The following is a 21,506-nucleotide window of genomic DNA, read 5'->3' on the forward strand; positions in this document are numbered from 1 at the left end:
GGGTGACTATCATAAATAAATAAAAATTAAAAAAAAAAAAAAAGAGTCTCAGCAAATATAAAGAAAAACTTAATAGAAATTTGAGACTGAAAAGTATAATAATTAAATAAAAGTCTTAGTGGATGGGCTCAACAGGAGAATAAAGAGGAGATGAAAAGATTCAGTGTACTGGAAGATGGAAAATGGAAATTACCCAATCTGAACAACAGAAAGAAAATAGACTAAAAAACAGAAATGAACAGAGCCTAAGTGACATCAGGACTATAACGTAAGATCCACAATTTATGTCATCAATGTCTTGGAGAAGAGAAAGATTGGACTAAATAAATAATGCTGGTAACTCCTCAAATTTGGCAAGAGAAACAAATATACAGTATAAGAAACTGAATAAATATCAAGGAGAATAAGCCCAAGGAAATCCATGTCAAGATACATCATGATTAAACTTCTGAAAATTAAAGATAAAATCTTGAACAGAGGCAATGAAAAATAACACCTAAGGGAAAGCAATTAGAATGATAGTGGAAAAGTCTTAAATCAATAACCTAAGCTCCCAGATTAATAAACTAGAAAAAGAAAAGCAAAATCATCCAAAGGAAGAAATAATAACAGAAATAATTGACATTGAAAAGAAAGTAACATCAATGAAACAGAGCTGATTCTTTGAATAGATGAATAAAATTGATAAGCTTATAGCAAAACTGACAAAGAAGACACAAATTTCTAATATCAGGAACAAACAGGAGCTATCACTACAGACTCTGCAGACGTTAGAAGGATAATAAGAGGATACTACAAACAACCCTACAGCCACGAAATTGACAACTTAGACAAAATGGACCACTTTCGATAAACACAAACGAGCACAACTCATCTGATGTGAAATAAATTATTTGAATATCCCTGTAAATATCAAATTTAATTTGTAATTTTAAAATTCCTGGAAAATAAGTCTCTGGGCCCATATGGTTTTACTAGAGAATTCTAGCAGGTGTTTTAAACAAGAATTAACATCAATTCTATACAACTTCTTCCAGAAAATAGTTCATTTTATGAGGCTAGTATTCCTGATACCAAAACAAGACAAAGACAGTACAAAAAAAGGGAAGGGAAACAATAGATTAATATCTTATGACTATAGATGCCAAAACCCTAAGAAAATACTAGTAAACCAAAACTAGAAACAAAATATAAAAGGAATTGTGTACCATAAGCAAATAGGATTTATCATAGGAATGCAGATTGGTTTACTGTGTAAAAATCAATGAGTATAATGCAGGATATTAGTAGAGTGCAGGACAAAACCACATCATCATCTCAGTATAAAGCAAAAGATTTTTGACAAAAAAAAATATGCTTTTATGGTAAATAGAAAAACCTCAACAGGCTAGGAGTAGAAAGGAAGTTCCTCAATCTGATAAAGAACATTTGTGAAAACCCACAGTTTGATATCATACTTAATGGTGAAAGACTAAATGCTTTTCCCCTTAGGGCAGGAATAACATAAGGATATTCACTCTCATTAATTCAACATTGCACTCGGGGTTTAAACCGTGAAAATTGACAAGAAAAGGAAGTAAGAGACATCCAGATTGGAAATGAAGAAACAAATTACCTCTGTTTACAGATCACATGACCTTGTGTATGAAATATCCTACATAAAATTCTAGAATCCACTAAAAAAAAAAATCACAGCTGATAAACAACTTCAGCAAGCTTGCAGAGGAAGAGATTAACATATAAGAATCAATACTATAGGGCAGCCCAAGTGCCTCAGTGGTTTAGCACCGCCTTCAGCCCAGGGCCTGATCCTAGAGACCCAGGATCGAGTCCCACGTCAGGCTCCCTGCATGGAGCCTGCTTCTCCCTCTGCCTGTGTCTCTGCCTCTCTCTCTTTCTCAGTCTTTCATGAATAAGTAAATAAAATTTTAAAAAAAAATCAATATATGCTACCAATGTACCATCCAAAGTGAAATTTGTAATTATGTTTACAGTAACATAAAAATAATTAGGAATAAGTTCAACAAATGAAATATAAAACTTATACTCTGAAAACTGTAAGATGCTACTGAAGGATATGCTAAGTGGGAAGACGTCACATTTTTATGGATAGGCACTTAATATTAAGTTGGCAGTGCTCCCCAAATTATTTTATATATCTAATATAATCCATATCAAAATCCCAGCAGTGGTTTTTAGAAAATGACAAGTTGATCCTAAAATTCATATGGAAATCTGAAAGATCCAAAACAGCCAAAACAATGTTGAAAAAGAAAACCAAAACTGGAGGGCTCACACTACAAAAGTACACCAATGAAGTGTAGTAGTATTTTATGCTGGTAGAATATAGACATAGAAATTACTGGAATGGAATTGAAAGTCCAGAAATAAACTTTTACATTTATTACATTAATGAAAATTACATTTATACATTCCATGAATGAAAGTGCCAGAACAATTTCATGGGGAAAAGATAGTCTTTTCAACAAATGGTACGAATTGGATATCCTCATGCAAAAGAATGAAGTTGGGCCTGTCTCACACCGTATAAAATGGATTACTTCAAAATGGATCATAGACCTAATTATAACAGCCTAGAACTATAAAGTTCTTAGAAAAAAAAGCAGTAAATATTATTGATCTTGTGTAAGGCAGTTACTTCTTAGATATGACACCAAAAGAAAAAGAAATAGATAAATTGGACTGCATCACAATTAAAAGCTTTCATTCTTAGGACACTGTCAAGGACACTATCAAGAAAATGAAAAGAACAATGTACTAAATGGGAGAAAAAAATTGCAAACATGTATCCAAGGCGGGACTTATTTCTCCAATATATAAAGAACTCTTCCAGTTCAGTAATAAAAAGGCCAGTAACCCAATTAAAAGCATACAAAGGATCTGAATAGACACTTCTTCAAAATAGATATGTGAATGCCCAATAAGCACATGAAAAGATGCTTAACTTCTATACTTCTAAGGAAAATGCAACGGAAAACCACAATGAGATACCAATTCATACCCACTTGTATGACTGTAACCAAGAAGACAGGTAATAACAAATGTTAGGATGTGGAGAAATTGAAATCTTGTATGCTGGTAGCAGGAATGTAAAATGATATAACCACTTTAGAAAACAGTTTGGAAGTTCCTCCAAAGGTTTCCCAACAAAGGTTCCTCACACTTAACCTAGCAGTGTCCCTCCTAGGTATACACCCCAGAGAAATTAGAGCATGTGTTGACACAATAACTTATACACAAATATTCATAGCAGCCACATTCATAATATCCAAAAAGTGGGAACAATCCAAGTGTCCACAGCTGATGAATGGATAAGTAATAACATATGGTCTGTCCATATGATAGAATATTATTTAGCCGTAAAAAGGAACAATGTGCCGATATATGCTACAATACATATGAACCCTACAAGCATTATCATGATAAGTGAGAGAAGTCAGTCACAAAAGACTATATATTCTATGATTCCATTTAAGAGAAAGGTACGGATTAGACAAATCAATGGAAACATGTAGTTAATTCAGTTTTGCTGTTTACTATGCACTATTCTTCATTTTTACCCTTTCAGGTCCATAGACAGTGTAGGTTATGTAACTTCACATGCAGAGCTTTATTTCTCCAGTGTTTCTTTTTTTTTTTTTTCCATTTGTCAGCATAAACTGAAAAAAAATGAACTGTTGATCTAGATGGCAGTGGTGGCTTGCTAATCCCATTTCCTAGCCATGATTGTTAGCCTGACTTACCAACAAATTTCTAGTGTAACTGTCCACCATTTAGTAGACTTTCATGGTGTGTTAGCTTTGATAGGTAATGTTTATACTTAACAAAAATCCAAACTCCTCTTCTCATGTTTCTCAATAAAACTTTTTTGTTTGTTTGATGTAGGAAAGCCATGGCAGAAAAATATATCATGACAGCCGCAAAACTCATTGCTCCTGTAATTGAAACATCTTTTGCTGTAGGTTATGATTGGTAAGAGAGAAATTCAATATAACTGGATGGATATGTTGTTTTCATAATTTATACTTTATTGACTTAGCCTTTTATTAGAAAAGTGAGTAATTATTAGTATTGACTTCTACTTACCAGACAAATAATATTGTGTGGTAAAGTCAATGTAGGACATTCTAAAAGTTCTAATGTATTTTTCTTATTGCTTATATTAATTCTTAACTACTATGACAAGTATGCTACCATTCAATATAAGAATACATAATTACTTCCACTATATAAATTCTAACCTGTATTCTCTTTCATTTTACTGTATTTTTCTCATTTTCTCCTTTTTCTACCTTAAGTTTGTCAGTAGTACTAAAACTTTCTATCCCAAGCAATAGCTCTCCTACCTAAAGGGTCTGTTGTCTCCTGATGTAATGTACTTCCTAAACAGAAGTGAAAAGTTTTATTAGAGTTGGAAAAATCTTAGATCATTTGTTGAATGAGTAATGAATTTGATTGATTCTTACTTCTACCCAGTACAGGAATCCCTTCTGTAGCATCACATATAGGTGGCCATTTAATTTTTGCTTGGAGTCTTCTGGTATTCAATTCATTTGTTTTATTTCTGAACATCTTTAAAGGTAGAAAAATCTTTGTACTGAACCCAAAGTTGCCCCTTGTGGAACTTTTTTCTGTGATATTTCAAGCAAACATAGACTGAGTCTATGATCTCTTCAGTATGATACCTTACAGAATCTTATTATACAGTTATAAAGTCAAGTACAGAAGAGTTAACTATCTTAGTTTTCTTTTTGTTCTTTTTTGTTTTTTATTGAGATATAATTTACATGTGACATTATATCAATTTCAAGCATACAACATAATGATTTGATATTTGTATATATTGCGAAATAATCACAATAAGTCTAGTTAACATTTGTCACCGTACATAGTTACAAATTTTTTTTGTGATGAGAACTTTGTGTGTGTGTGTGTGTGTGTGTGATGAGAACTTTTAAGATGTCTTAGCAACTTTCAAACATGCAATACTGTATTGTTAACCACCATCAGTATGGTATACATTATATCCCATATCTTATTTATTCTATAACTAGAAGTTTGTATTCTGTTTTTTTAATTCTTGAGAGACACAGAGAGAGGCAGAGACATAGGCAGAGGGAGAAGCAGGTTCCCCACAGGGAGCCTGATGTAGGACTCCACCCCAGGACCCTGGGATCACGACCTGAGCCGAAGGCAGACGCTCAACCACTGCACCACCCAGGTGCCCCAAAGTGTGTACTTCATCCCCTTCATGCATTTTGTCCCTTTCCTTATCCCCCATTCCTGGCAACTACCAGTCTATTCTCTGTAGCAATGCACTTGGGTTTTATTTTCTTATTTTCTAACTACTTTCTATGTTTCTTCTTACTAGACATAACTTCTGTCTTCTTTACTATATTACCATTTTTCAGCTGCATACCCATTCTTTTTATTCCTTGGAGTCCATTCTATTTGTAGAGATTTTATTTATTTATTCATGAGAGACACACACAGAGAGAGAGAGAGAGAGGCAGAGACAGAAGCAGAGGGAGAAGCAGGCTCCATGCAGGGAGCCTGATGTGAGACTCAGTCCTGGGACTCCAGGATCACCCTTAGGCCGAAGGCAGGCGCCAAACCGCTGAGCCACCTAGGGATCCCCTGTCCATTCTATTTCTTGAGATACATTGTTTCCCTGATTTAATTTGTACTAGTGGCTTCACAGTTGATTCTTGATGTTTTGTTTTTATTGATATTTTCAGTTGCCTGGCTCTCTTTTTTTGCATTCTTTGCTTCTGTTGCAGATTCAGGTTTTTCTTGGAGTTCTCCCTTACGGAATCTCTCTCTCTTGCTTCAGTTTCTATATGAAGGTTACTGTCTTGGCCTGGTATTAAATGTCATCTTCGGGGTTACTGTCCTTTCTCTTCTGGTTTTGATTTTTCTTCTTGTTTAACATTTTCTTTATTTTTCTCTTAATTTCATTCTTAACCCCCTTAAGATCTTTTTGTGTACATCTATAAACATCTAATTCTGTTTTCATTCCTGATTGGGCATTTATTTGATCAGGTAAAAAATTTTAAATTCTAACTTGTAACTTTCTTTTAGAAGTTTAAAAGCATTTCTTCATTGCTAACAAGCTAGCATTATTAATTAGAAGTCTAATACTCTAGTTTCATCTTTGTTATTTGTAGGTGACCTATGTTTTCTTTCTGATGATTTTTAGAATTCCCTCTGTAGCTGTGTTATTCTGAAATTTCATAATGGTATCTTTGTCTTTTTTCCTGTCTTCCTCCTAAGCACTCAATAGACTCCTCAATTTGTAATCTATTGTTTCCTTTCAATTTGCAGAAATAGTATTATTATTTCCTTGATAATTTACTTGCTTCTTCTCTACTCATAAATTTCTATTAGTTCGGGGCAGCCTGGGTGGCTCAGTGGTTTAGCGCTGCCTTCGGCCCAGGGCTTGTTCCTGGAGAATCAGAATTGAGTCCCACGTCAGGCTACCTGCATGGAACCTGCTTCTCCCCCTGCCTGTGTCCCTGCCTCTCTCTCACTCTCTCTCTCTCTGTGTCTCTCATGAATAAAAAAAATCTTTATATACACACACACACACACACACATATATTTACATTTATATGTAATATAAATTATATATATCTAAACAAATTCCTATTAGTTGGTTTTTGGACCTTCTTATCACTTATCTTTCTTTTATATTTTTCAGCTTTGCTTTGCTTTGCTTTCTGGGAGACTTTCTTGACTTTCTCATCCAATCCTTCCATTTAATTATTTTGTCAGTACATTTTTGTTTTATATTTACAAGAGCACTTTCATTGTTTCTGGTTGTTTGGGTAAGGGGAGTCTATGAGCTTTGTTGCATGTAGAGGTGGAGTGCTCAGTGATTCCGTAAGAGCCCTGTAGGCAGGCATATTGATTCAGGCGTCTTCTCAGCTCAGCCCCTCATTTCCCATCCCTGAACCCTAATCTCACCTGGATTCAGTGGGGCAGGAAATTCACTCCTCCATTGCTGCTTTCTTAGTGGAAAAGGAAGCTTCCTTTTCTCTGCTTTATAAGCCAGCACTTTCTCATTCTTCCAGAAGTTGTATTTGCTCACAGAGAGATAAATTCATATGTCTGCTGCTGTTTTGAATCTGAAGTTTTGCCAATTGGTGCCAATAGTGATGAAAGGACTTTCTTCAGAGTTTTTTTTTTCTTTTCAGATAAACAGTCCCAGTTTCTTTATTCATTTCAGATATAGTGTGTTTTTCTAAAATGACTGGTTTTCTACTTAACTAGTTGCCTGCCTAGTTTATAAATGAGTCCCTTAAAATGTGTACACAGTACTCCACTTTGTTTTGACTAGTGTTATCATACAACAGAATCACTATATCCCTTTCTGTGGGCATCAAACCATGGTTCTAACCAAAGAACTCCTTCATCTGGGGGGGGGGGGAGGGGAAGCTACCTCTCAATAAATGAACTGTTTATTTATCTGTAATTTACTGAGTAGTATATATTACTTATTTACTATTACTAAGTCTAACCTGAATTATCTTAAGGTTTACTAGGAGTACATATTAATTTTTCATGTTTTTACATTTTCAAAAGTATGATTATAATTGTGTCTTTGCAAGCTAGCAATTGAGTGAAATTTTGAACATTTATCAAACGTCAACCAGTTTAACATCTTCCACTAAATTAATGTTTTAACTCATCAAAAGTCATTGCTTTTGTCATATTAGACTTGAGATCAAACCAGACTAAGCGGTTCTACTCGAATACCATTTTACTTTTACCTAGGTGTATGTTTTTTCTTGAATATGTCTCTACTGTTAAATGATAACCTTGTATTAGAAAAATGGTAGATTCACTTAAGAATTATTCACAAATAACTACTGTGAACTATGAAAGTGAACATATTCACATTTATGTTAAAGATAGATTTTAGGAGATTTTTGGTGTGGATACTGATATAATGAAAGAAGGAATCTAAGTAGAAGACCCATTCTTTTACTGAGGTTCCAGATTTGCACTCACATATTGTTTTATCCAAGCTCAGCATTTTCCCCATGTTTATGAGATATCATTGACATATAATATATGCAGATGTAAGGTGTACAGTGTGGTGGTTTGAAATATGTATCATAAAATGATTACCATAGTAAAGTTAGTTAACACCTCCATCCGCTCACATAATTATCTTTTTAAAATTGTGCTGCTAAGATTTTTTACTTAACTTTTTAAGTATATAATACAGCATTGTTAATTATAGTCACTATTTGATACACTAAATCCCAAAACTTACTTATTCCTAAAAATTTCTCCCCTTTAACCAACATCTCCGTATCTCCCTTACCTCTCAGCCCCTGGTATCACCATTCTACTCTCTATTTCTATTTTAGGTTTTTCATATGAGTGAGAGTATTCATTGTTTGTCTTTCTCTATCTGATTTATTTCACATAGCATAATGCCCTTGAGGTTCATTTATGCTGTGTCAAAAGGCAGCATTTCCTTTGTTTTATGGCTAAATAATACAACTTTGTGTGCGTGTGTCTGTGCATGTCACATTTTCTTTGTCCATTATCTGTTCTGGACACTTAAATTGTTTACATTTCTTGGTTTTTGTGAATAATGCTATAATGAATGTGAGGTGCAAATTTCTCTTTGAGTTAGAGATTTCACTTCCTGCAGCTATATACCCAGATCTTATGGTAGTTCTCTTTTTAATTTTTTGAGAAACTTCCATACTGTTTTCCAGAGTGGCTACACCAGTTTATATTTCCACCTACAGTACACAAGAGCTCCTTTTTCTCCAACACTCACGTCTCATCATTTTGATAATATTACATCTAACATGGAGATGATATGTCATTGAGGTTTTGATTTGAATTTTTCTGATGATTAGTGCTACTGAACATTTTGTGAGTACCTGTTAGCCATTTGTAGGTCTTCTTAGGGAAAATTCCAGGGCACCTGGGTGGCTCATTGATTGAACATCTGCCTTTGGTTCAGATTGTGATCCTGGGGTCCTGGGATCAAGTCCCCCATCGGGCTCCCTCTGGGGAACCTGCTTTTCCCTCTGCCTATGTCTCTGCCTTTTCTTTGTGTCTCTCATGAGTAAATAAATAAAATCTTTTTTTAAAAAAAGAACAGACTTTAAGGAATTCAGTGACACCATCAAGCATAACAACCTTGGCATTATAGGGATCCCAGAAGCACAAGAGAGAGAACAGGAGGCAGAAATTTATTTAAACTAATAATGGCTGAAAACTTCCTGAATCTGGGGAAGGAAACAGAAATTCAGGTTCAGGAGGCACAAAGATTCCTCTACAAAATGAATCCAAGGAGGTCCACACCAAGATACATAATAATTGAGGGAGGTTGTTTTTCATCTTATTGTTTAGAGTCTCACTTATTTCCTCTACTCTTATCCTAAGTCCAGTAAGTATCTTTTTGATCATTACTTTAAATTTTCTATCAGGCATGTTATATCTCTGGTTTTTTTTTTTTAAAGATTTTATTTATTTATTCATGAGAGAGAGAGAGAGGCAGAGACATAGGCAGAGGAAGAAGCAGGCTCCATGCAGTGAGCCTGACGTGGGATTTGATCCTGGGTCTCCAGGATCATGCCCTGGGCTGAAGGCAGGCACTTAACCGCTGAGCCACCCAGGAATCCCACATCTCTGTTTTATTTAGATCTCTTGCTGTGGTTTTGCCCTGTTCTTTGATTTGGGATACATTTTTCTGTCTCCTCAGTTTGTCTAACTCTCTGTGTCTGTGTGTGTGTGTGTGTCAGGAAAGTCAGCTACATCCCCTGCTCTTCAGAGTACTGGCCTTATGAAGAAGAGGTCCTGCTGTGCAGTGTCCCCTGTTTACCAGAACCTGCAGCTTCAGAGTGTCTCCTGTGTATGGTGTGTGCACCCTGCTGCTGTGGCTCTGCTGCATTTGCCTCGAGTCAGGCATAGGTAGGGCTCTGCCTGTCATGGACTGTTTTTATCCCTGGAGTTCAGTGGGCCAGTCCACAGATGCCTTGGGCTTCAGTTGGGTTGGACCAGGCATTTGCCAGAGATGCAGTAGCACCAGACTGCAGGGTGCTTGCCCTGTCTTGTCCCTGAGAAGCTTCCATTGGTTTGCAGAACCTGTGCTCAGACCCACCACTGGGGCTGCCATCTCACTGGTATGGTTATATTGCCCTCTGTCCATGGCAAGAGTTGCTTTGGAATGGGACTTGCACACTGCCAGGCCTGTGGCACTGCCCTATATGGACTCTGGCCAGGAGTGTGTTGAAGAAGACAGATCTGCTAATGCACATCACAGGCTGGTGGGGCTGCAGTACTGCCTCTGCAGGAGAGGCCCTGATGTACCTAGGCTAAGTAAGGCAGGCTGTCTGGAGGGGTGGACTGGTGGAAGCACAACAGGTGAGGATGGGGGCAATAGTGCTGACAAATTAGAAAGCAAGACCTGTAGGTAGACATGTCTTTATACTGGGGGGCAGGGGAGGAAAATGTCACCTGCCAGTTCCTTTATTCCTGGAGGAGTTCCCCAGGGATTTCTGTCCCTCTGTGATATACTCTGAGACTAGTAAATAACTTCCTCCCATATTCCCCAGGTACCTTTCAAACTGCTGTTTCTATGCTGTATTCCACAAGCTGTTTGTGGTGCTGTCTCCTTAAGGGTGGGTACTCAGTTTCCTCTTGTTCATAGGCTCTCCCAGAGCTAAGCCTGTTAATTTTTTTTTAATTCCAGATTTTAAATCCCACTGGTTGTTAAGAACTCGTAAAATTCAGCCCCTCTCGTTCTCAAAGTCAGATGTTAGGGAAATTCATTTTTCCCGGGCCAGCTCTCCAGTATGAAGGTCTATTTCTCTCCCCTCTCCAAGCCTGAAGTCCCATTTAGTTCCCAATGGCAAATCTGCCCATTTTACCCTCTTCAGTGTGGCCTCTTCTCTACTTTTAGTTGTGGAATTTGTTCTGCCAGTCTTTGGGCTATTTTCTAGGTAATTTACACTAATGTGGGTGTTATGTATCCATGGGACAAGTTGAGCCTAGGGTCTTCCTACTTTGCCATCTTCCCCGGAAGTCCTACGTTATTATTTTATTCATCACGGTGATCTGTGAGCAGTGATTACAACCTGCTGAAAGCTCAGATGATGATTGGCTTTTTTTTAAAAAAAAACAAACATATTTTTCATTAAGTTATGTACGTTTTTTTAGACATAATGCTATTTCACACTTCATGGACTACAGTGTAGTGTAAACAACTTATATATATACTAGGAAATCAAAAAAATTCATTTGACTTATGGTTTTGCAATATTCACTTTATTGCAGGAGTCTGGAACTGAACCCACAGTATCTTCAAGATATGTTCATATGTGATTTACAAATATTTTCTCCTATTCTATGGGTTGCCTTTTCCTTCTTTTCTTTTCTATTTTTGTAGTTTCTTTTGCTGTAAGAAACTTTTTAGTTTGATGTAGTCCCTTTTGTTTATTTTTTATTTTACTGCTTCTGCTTTGGGTATCATATCTAAAAAATCGGTGCCAATATCCATGTCAAAGAACTTTTCACCTATGTTTTCTTCTAGTTCTCCAGGTTTCATTTCTGAATTTATTTATTTTCATCTTTCTTTTTTCCTTATATAGTCCAGCTAAAGATTTATCATTTTTTTCACTCTTCTAAGAAAATCAGCTCTTAATTTTGTTAATCTTTTCTATTGTTTTTGTAGTTTCTTTCATTTATTTCTGCTCTGATCTTTGTTACTTCTTTCTACTAATTTTTAACCTAGTTCTTTTTTTAGTTCCTTGAGATATTCAGTTAGGTTGTTTATGATTTTTTTTTCTTAGTGTAGGTGCTATAAACTTTTACTACTATAAACTTTTCTCTCAGAACTGCTTTTGCTGCATACTCTTAGTATGTTTTATTTCCATTTGTTTCAAGGTATTTTTTTAAATTTCCCTTTGATACCTTACTTGACCCACTGATTATTCAGGAGTGTGATTTTTAATTTCTGCATGTTGTGAATCTTCTAATTTTTCTCTTATTATTGATTTCTAGTTTCATGCCATTATTGGAAAAGATACTTAAGTATAATTTCAGTCTTCTTACACTTGCCATGTTTGTTTTGTGACCTAACATATAATCTATCCTGGGGAATTTCTTCTGTGTGCTTAAAAATGTGTATTTTGAGGTTGTTAGAGAAAATGTTTTATATACCCATTTGGTCTAACATATTTCAAGTCCAGTGTTTTCTTACTGGTTTTTTGTCTGAACGATCTATTCATTGTTAAAAGTGGGGTACTGAAATCCCCAACTATTACTGTATTGCTGCCTACTTCTCTCACATCTGTTAATATTTGCTTAATTAAGTGCTGTGATACTGAATGCATATATATATTATTCTATCTTTTTGATGAAAGATCTCTTTATCATTAAATAATTACCTTCTTTGTCTTTTGTGACAGTTTTGACTTAAGGCCAATTTAATCTAATATAGGTATAGCTCTTGGTTTTTTCTTTTTAAGGACTATTTCTTTCCCTTCACTTTGAGCCTGTGTGTCTCCTTAAAGCTGAAATGAGTCTCTTGTATAGTTAGGACTTGTTTTTCATGTATTCAGACACTCTCTGCTTTTGATTGGAGAATTTAATCCAATTACATTTAAAGTAATTATCGATAGGTAAGAATATTGATAGGTGATTATTAAGTTTAATAATTATTAACTTAATAATTGAATACTTGTTTAATAATATTAATAATTACTGACAGGTACTAATGTCATCTTATTTTCTGGCTGTTTTGTAGTTCTCTTGTTTTTTCTTTTGCTGTTTTTCTTTTTTTGAATTGATGATTTTCTCATAGTGGTATGCTTTCTCTTCTCTCCATCTCTCGTGTATCTACTGCAGATTTTTGTTTACATAAAATATTTTGTTGTTATAATAGCCTTAAGTTAATGACAACTTCAGCTGCATACAAAAACTCTACTCTTATATTCCCTATAATTTTACCTCTTTTTATATTGTATGTGTATTTACCTTTTTAAATATTGTGTACTCACATTATTGTAGCCATAGTTATTTTTAATACTTTTGTCCTTTATAGTTTTTAATTGAGTGATTAACACATCTTTGTATTATAATATTACAGAATTCCAAATTTGGTTAGTTAACTTTAACAATATATTTTCATATTACTGATTAGCATCCTTTCACTTCATCTTGAACTCCTTTCAGCATTTCTTATATGGCAGGTTTAGTGGTGATGAATTCCCTTAGCTTTTGTTTGGGGAAAGTCTCTTTCTTTCATTTCTGAAAGAAAATTTTGCCAGGTTAAGTATTCTTGGTTGATAGCTTTTTTCTTTGGGCACTTTGAATAGATCATCCCACTCTCTTCTGGCCTACAGGGTTTCTGCTAAGAAATCTGCTAGTAGTTTCATAGGGGTTCCTTTATATGTGAGGAATTTTATTTTCTTGCTGATTTTAAAATTCTCTTTTATATTTTATTTTTTAGAAGATTTTATTTATTTGAGAGAGAGAAAAAGAGGGACAGGAAGCATGAGCAGGAGAAGGGGCAGAGGGAGAAGCAGGGAGCCCAGTGTGGAGCTGGATCCCAGAACCTTGGGATTATGACCCAAGCCGAAGGCAGATGCCCAAATGACTGAGCCGCCCAGGGACTCCTCTCTTTATATATTATTTTATTTTGTTTTATTTTATTTTTTAAAGATTTATTTATTTATTTATGATAGACACACACAGAGAGAGAGAGGCAGAGACACAGGCAGAGGGAGAAGCAGGCTCCATGCCGGGAGCCTGACGCAGGACTCGATCCTGGAACTCCAGGATCGCACCCTGGGCCAAAGGCAGGCGTCAAACCGTTGAGCCACCCAGGGATCCCCTTATCTTTTATTTTAGACATTATTTTGTTATAGTGTGTCTTGAGGAAGATTGTTTTGTGTTGAAATTTTGGGGTTACCTGTTAGCTTCATAAACTTGAATGTCTAATTTCTCACCAGATTTGGGAAGTTCTCAACCATTATTCCTTTTTTTTTTTTTTTAAGATTTTATTTTTATTTATTCATGAGAGACAGAGAGAGAGAGAGAGGTAGAGACACAGGCAGAGGGAGAAGCAGGCTCCATGCAGGGAGCCCAACCTGGGACTTGATCCCAGGTCTCCAGGATCACACCCTGGGCTGAAGGCAGCGCTAGACCACTGAGCCACCCGGGCTGCCCTCAACCATTATTCCTTAAATAAGCTTTCTTCTCCTTTCTCTGTTTCTTCTCCTTGGACTCCAATGATGTATAAGTTGTTTCTTTTAATGCTATCCCACAATTCACATAGGCTTCTTTCATTCTTTTATTTTTCTACTCTTCTGATGAGATAATTTCAAATGATGTGTCTAGTAATTCACTATATCTTTCTTTTGTTTGGTCAAGTCTGTTGAAACTTTTTACAAGTTCTTCAGTTTAGTTGTGTTTTCAACTCTATGATTTCTGTTTTTTTTTTTTTTTTGTGGTTTCTAGTTCTTTATGGAACTTCTCAATTTATTCATGTGTTATTTTTCTAGTTTCATTTAGTTATCTATTGTCTAAAGTTGACTAAACTTTTTAAAGAGGATTATTCTAAATTCTTTGTCAGACAATTCATATACTTCCCTTTTTTTAGCATCCTTAGAATTTCATTAGTTTCCCTTGGTGGTAATATATTTTATTGATTATTCATGATCCTTGTGTCTTTGTGTTGATATCTGTATATTTGAGAAAGTAGGCACCTCTTCCAGCCTTTACAGACTGGCTTTATCAGGCAAAGCCCTTCACCAATCAGCCTGTCCAGAGATTGTGGGTGGACCATCTGGTGAAGTTTTGAGTGGACAAGTCTAGTGCCTGGGTTAGTAGGTGGGCAAGCATAGTACTTGAGTATGTGAGGATCAGCCTGGCGCCTAGGCCACAGTGTGGACCTGAATCCTGAGTTCACTGGAGTGTGCTTGGTACTTGAATCTGTAGTGATGGGCTAGGGGACTTGGTCTGTGTAGGCAGACCTGGATCCTAGATTTCCAGGTACCAACCAGGTATTGAGGACCACTAGGGTAGGCCTAGTATCTGAGTCCACAGAGGCTAGTTTGGTACTACTGAAACAGGCTGGGAGACTGGTTTTGTGAGAGCCAATCTGGAGTCTGGAACTGCAGGAATTGGCCTGTAACCTGGAGCCCCCAGGGGATGGCATGGAGGTTGGATTTGCAGAGGTCATTATGGCATTTGGATGGATCAAGAACCTGGGTCCATGGGAGCTTGCCTTGAACCTGGGACCCTGGGGGCTGAACTGATAATTGAGATGGTTTGGAATTTGGGGCTACAGTCATGGGAGCTTGCTGGGAACCTGGAGATTCTCTGAAACCACTGGAGCCTGCTTTGCCTGTTGGGCCAGGGACCTAAGTTTGTAGGAGCCACCGGTGGCCACTGGAGCCAACAGGCACTGGGACACCTGGGTGGCTCAGCGGTTGAGCGTCTGCCTTCAACTCAGGCTCAGGGCATGGTTCCGGAGACCCGGGATCTCGTTCCACATCAGGTTCCCTGCAGGGAGCCTGCTTCTCCCTCTGCCGGTGTCTCTACCTCTCTCTGTGTGTCTCTCATGAATAAATATATAAAATCTTAAAAAAAAAAAGTTCACTTTTCAAATCTGTAGTACAATACATTCCTCCTTTTAGGTCTTCTTAATTCCTTTCAAATATGTTTTAGTTTTAAGTCTAGAGAGCTGCATGCCTTTTTTTTACATTTAATCCTACATGTGTGATGTTTTTGATGGATAGGGCATAGTTTTAAATTGTCACTTTCTAGTTGTGATTTTCTAGCATATAGACATATATTTGAATTTTAGATATTGATCTTTATCCATTGACCTTAATAAGTTTACTTATTAATTCAGATAGTCCTCTCTAGATTCTTTCGGATTATCTACGTACACATTTAAGCCATTTGCAGATAATGACAGTTTTCTTGCTTTCTGCCCAATTGTATGTTTCATTTGTTTACTTGCTTCTTTGCCCTGGCTTTGATGTCCAGTTCAGTCAGAATAGAAGTAGTGATAGAATAGGCATTTTTGTTTTATTCCTGATCTCACAGGGTAAAGCTTCCCACAGCCTGTAATTAAATATGATGCTTGCTATAGGATTCTGTAAATAACTCTTTATCATATTAAGGAATGTGTCCTTTGTTTCTGGTTAGCTAAGAGTTTTTATGAAAATTCATCTATCAAAAACTCATAAGATTAATTTTTGAATATTAAATCATCTGGAATTAATTCTACTTGATGGTGATATGTTATCATTTTACAATATCACTAGATTTGATTTACTAATCTTTAGCTGAGAATTTTTACATCCATATTAAAGAGAAGGATGAAATTTTTATTCTAAGGATTTATTTTTTGAGGGAGAGAGAGTGAGCAAGTGCCAATAGGGGAGCAGAGGAAGAGAGAGAATTTTAAGCAGACCCCCAACTGAGCACGGAGCCTGGTAGGAGGCTTGATTCTGTGACCCCCAAGGTCATGAGACTTGGAGCAAGGGCTCCAAGAGAATGACCTAGAAACCACTGATACACCAATGCATTCAGCAAACATTTATTGAATGTCTACTAGATGTCAGATACTATATTTGGTACAGGGACAAAAAGAATAAACAAAATGTGGTTCATGCTCTTACAAGGTAGCAGACCAGCAAATTAATATCTGTGTAAGGAGTGTTATAAAGGGCGAATGCCTGGTGACTCAGTGGTTGAGTGGCTGCCTTCAGCTCAGGGCATGATCCCGGGGTCCTGGGATTGAGTCCCACATCGGGCTCCTCATGGGGAACCTGCTTGTCCCTCTGCCTATGTCTCTGCCTCTCTCTCTCTGTCTCTGATGAATAAATAAATCAAGAACAATTATAAAGGAATATAAGAATGCAGGGGTGGTGAATCTAAACCAGTCTCATTAGCCATATCTATAGGCTACTTTGTTGGGGGTAGGGCTGGCGACAAAGGGCCATTCAAAGGGGTACTGTGCAGGCAGGGCTTCCTGTCCTCTTTCCCTCCATAAGCAGAGAGACTGTTTTCTAAGTCAAGGATAAAATAAAAGATTCTACCTTAAGAAAAGGATCTTCTGCTATAATGTTTTAAAAATATTTGTCCAGGTCAGGGGTGCCTGGGTGGCTCAGTCCGTTAAGCATCCGACTCTTGATTTCAGCTCAGGTCTTGATCTCAGGGTAGTGAGATCAAGACCTGCATCGGGCTCCACATTCCATTAGGAGCCGGCTTGAGATTCTCCCTCTCCCTCTGCCCCTCCCCACCATGTTCATGCACTCTGTCAAATAAATAAATAAATCTTTAAAAAATATTTCTTTGTCGGGCATCCTGGGTGGCTCAGCGGTTTAGCACCACCGTCAGCCCAGGGTGTGATCCTGGAGACCCGGGATCAAGTCCCACGTTGGGCTCCCTGCATGGAGCCTGCTTCTCCCTCTGCCTGTGTCTGTGCCAATCTCTCTCTCTCTCTCTCTCTCTCGGTCTTAAAAAATATGTATTTCTTTGTCTAAACCAGTGGATTTTAAATATTTTTGAAACAGAACCTCAGTAAGAAATTTACTTTACATTGTTTACTGAAACAAGTTACATGAAACAACACTTGTCCTTATTAGGTATGATGCCCTTTAATATTTTTTTAATAAATTAATTTTTTATTGGTGTTCAATCCTTTGATATTTTTTCTCTTCTTTTTTTTAAGTAAGAGTCATGATTAACTACTGGTTTCAGTTGACCTCAATTTGAAGAAAAGTCTTGGTGCAGTGGGTTTTGGTATCAGAAAAATTGGGTTCAAATTCTTACTTGACAGTTTTCTGGGTGTGTGATTCAGATCTCTCACTCTCCTGTGTATAAAACAGAGATCATGCCTATCTTTCTGGGTTGTTGTGAGGATCAAATGTGATAATGCTTATAAAGGAATTAGTGCAGTGCCTGATATATAGTTAAAAACAAATGTTCTGTGTGCGTTGGGGAAAAGATCTATGATAGTCCATTCAAGTTGGACACAAAACTTAAACATATTCTACAGGTTCTATTGAATTTTTTTCACCATCATAACATTTAAGATGAAAATATATATAGAAAAATACTTTTGCCTGTTACAAATTGAAATTGTTTAGGAGTTAATTTAAAAACTGGGACTGATTTTATTTAAAATACCATAAATAATTAGAAGTGACAATAATCTAAAGAAAAGTTAGATAAGAAAATTAGTTTAGATCTGAAGAGTTCAGTAACTTACTACCTGCATTGGAAGAAATCAAGTGCTTAACCTTAGATAGCACGAGGAGCACTAAAAATGTTTTTGAAAAATCATAAGGAAACCAACAACAACATAAATATGCAGAGACAAAATAAAGTAGCTTTTTTTTATGCTTTGCATTATAGGTGTGTTGAAGTTGTGAAAGCTTCTCAATATGTAGAGCTAGCAAATGATCTGGAAATAAACAAAGCAATTACATATTTGAGACAAAAGGACTTTAACCAAGTAAGTTTTTTAAAGTTTTAAATAAACGTTTATATATCAACTGGTCAAAGCAATAATGTTGGGAAACGTTTTCTAGAATATAGTTATCTGTGATTATTCTGAAATTGAGTGATATTTATACTTGTCTTAACATAATTTCCGATAATATAGTATTACTTTAATTTTGACCTGTTTGTCCCCATGTAAATACTTATCATGTAAAGCATGGTTCTTAAATTACTAAACCATATTCTAGTCTAAAGATCAATTTTCCCCCAGAGTTTTCTTTTTTTTTTTTAAGATTTTATTTATTTATTCATGAGAGACAGAGAGAGAGAGAGAGAGAGAGAGAGAGAGAGAGAGAGAGGCGCAGAGACACAGGCAGAGGGAGAAGCAGGCTCCATGCAGGGAGCCCAACTCGGGACTTGATCCCAGGTCTCCAGGATCACACCCTGGGCCCAAGGTGGCGCTAAACCACTGAGCCACCAGGGCTGCCCTCCCCTAGTTTTCAAACTGTTCCCTAAAGCCCTAAGATTTTTTAGAATCAAGGAAGGCTAGGAGCCCATCTAGTAGCCTGATGCTTTCATCTGCTGTTCTCACCCGAGTAGCTTTCCTGTTACCTGTTTTGTATATATTTGGTTTACTCATTAACATTGCATTGGGCATAAAAGGGTCCCATTGCTAAGCACAGTTTCAGAATCCTCCTGGATCTCTTGCTGGTACCACTGCTACCTTGCTACCTTGGGTCACAATGGAATGGGTGGGTACTCCACCTTCAGTAGTCTGTCTCAAATGAGGCATAGTTGTAACAAGACATAGAAGAATAGACAGCTTTGAAAAGGAAGAATGGAAGTGGCAATAACAGAAGAGAATAAACAGAATAAAACTTGATATCCTGGTTATAAAGCCAATGATTAGTGTTATATGTGCCCACAATTAGAAAACTCAGCCCCTCGGAATGCCTGGGTGGTTCAGTGGTTGGGCATTTGCCTTCAGCTCAGGGTGTGATCCCAGAGTCCCGGGATCGAGTCCCTCATCAGGCTCCATGCATGGAGACTGCTTCTTTTTTTTTTTTTTTTTAATTTTTATTTATTTATGATAGTCACACACACAGAGAGAGAGAGGCAGAGACACAGGCAGAGGGAGAAGCAGGCTCCATGCACCGGGAGCCCGATGTGGGATTCGATCCCGGGTCTCCAGGATCGCGCCCTGGGCCAAAGGCAGGCGCTAAACCGCTGCGCCACCCAGGGATCCCGAGACTGCTTCTTCTGCCTATGTCTCTGCCTCTCGCTCACTCTCTCTCTCCCTCTTATCTTAATCTTAAAAAAAAAAAAAAAAAAAAACCTCAGCCCCTCCCATGTTTAGGCCCAGAGAGCAAGGGCCAGAGGACGCTATGTTATTTTCCTGCATCCTATCCCAAGCCTACGTTTTCAGTTTTTCTTCTTACCTAGGGACCTTCCTTTAGTCTGGGAGACAATAGAAATGACTCTTTCTAGAAGAGGGGGAGATGCAGCCCCAGGGTTCATACAATCATTATATGATGCAGCCCCATAGACTGGTTCCATTGTGTATATGCATTTAGTATGCTTAACCTTTTTTTGGCATTTGTAAAGCCCTAGAAAGACTTTCAGAGTACCTTTATGTCTGTTGTGTCATTTGATCATCACGCTCATGGTCATTTAAAATGCCAGTAATAACTCTATAACTGTTATAATGCTTTTTCCAGTGGAAGTGAAGTCAGACAAATTGGTCTTTATTATCTTTCCAAAGTCATCTATGCACAAAAAAAAATTTTTTTATGTGTATGGTAAGTACTGTTATAGGTGACAAAATAGAGAAAACCATATTTGCCAGTTTGATACTATATTTTTAAATGGTCTTTTTAGAAAGACTTAACAATATATTACCATAGTTTATGTTTTAAAACTATCCATTAAAGGATAAACTATGACTTCTTCTTTTTAAAATTCATTTAACCCAAATCTTATTGTTTACTGCTTTCCTAGCTATCCTCATTTAAAATATCTTATGTTCCATTTGCATTTTCAAGATTTCAATTAGTTTACCTATGTCTAAAAATATAATTTCTGCTTTCTTTTCAACATTGCTGCTTTGACTTTGTGTTTCTTTTATTTGTATATTGTAAGTATGATGAGGTGGGTATAATACAATCTTAGTTGAAAGGAGCACTGTTAGGTTAAAAGGGATTGGGTTGACATGACTCCCAATGATCATTTGATAAGGACTACTTTGTTTACAATTCAAAGTAAAAGAGAAAAATATACACCTTCTTATATGAGGTTATAATTCTATGGCTAAGTAAAGATGCTGAAGTCTCAGAGTATGAACCTTTGTGATGATAGTGTTTTGTAGTCACCTTTGTAATAGAGAAGGAATCCACTGAAAAGCCAAAGGTGGATGAAATGAAGTAGTGTGGTCTGAAGGCCAGTGATAGTGTATGGACAGATGCAGTGGAATGCAGAAACCAGTAACTAGATGGCATCAGTCTGGAAAGAAACCCAAAATGGAGATATCTCTATTTTCATAATTGTTTGGAGAAACACAACCCAAACTAAGAATGTTTTTTTCATTATTTGTTTTTGCTATTATAATTGAATTTGATTTTATTAGGTGTACTTTTATCAGTTTCACTTGTAAATGAATTGATGTATAATATTTTATTTTTAAAAACCGAAATATTGGCTATGAATTCATCGAACATGTAAAGAACAGTTATGAGGGATGCCTGGGTGGTTCAGTGGATGGGCATCTACCTTTGGTTCAGGGTGTGATCCCTTAGTAGGGATCAAGTCCTGCTTTGGGCTCCCCATGGGGAGCCAACTTAACCCTCTGCCTACGTCTCTGACTGTCTCTCTCTCTCTCTCTCTCTCTCTCTCTCTCATGAATAAATAAAATCTTAAAAAAAAAAAACAGTTATGAAAGCAGCCCATCTCAAAGCTAGAAATCTTGAGACTGTTCTTTAGCTTTTCTAGAATAA

At 36.8% G+C, this 21,506-nt stretch overlaps 1 protein-coding gene across 6 annotated transcripts in view; it reads left to right on the forward strand.

Moving 5' to 3' along the window:
- IFT88 (intraflagellar transport 88) overlaps positions 1–21,506 on the forward strand; it is a 134,356-nt gene that overhangs the window by 45,909 nt on the left and 66,941 nt on the right. For all 6 annotated transcript variants that reach the window (XR_011994211.1, XM_025996644.2, XM_025996641.2 and 3 more), the window contains 2 exons: positions 3,907–3,993; positions 18,430–18,529. Coding sequence is in view for 5 of the 6 variants with exons in the window: in XM_025996644.2 (XP_025852429.1) it covers positions 3,907–3,993; positions 18,430–18,529 (187 nt within the window). In the remaining variant the exon portion in view is untranslated. The remainder of the gene's footprint in view (positions 1–3,906; positions 3,994–18,429; positions 18,530–21,506) is intronic.

This window comes from Vulpes vulpes, chromosome 9 (assembly GCF_048418805.1).
Source record: "Vulpes vulpes isolate BD-2025 chromosome 9, VulVul3, whole genome shotgun sequence".
Classification (NCBI taxonomy): Eukaryota; Metazoa; Chordata; class Mammalia; order Carnivora; family Canidae; genus Vulpes; species Vulpes vulpes.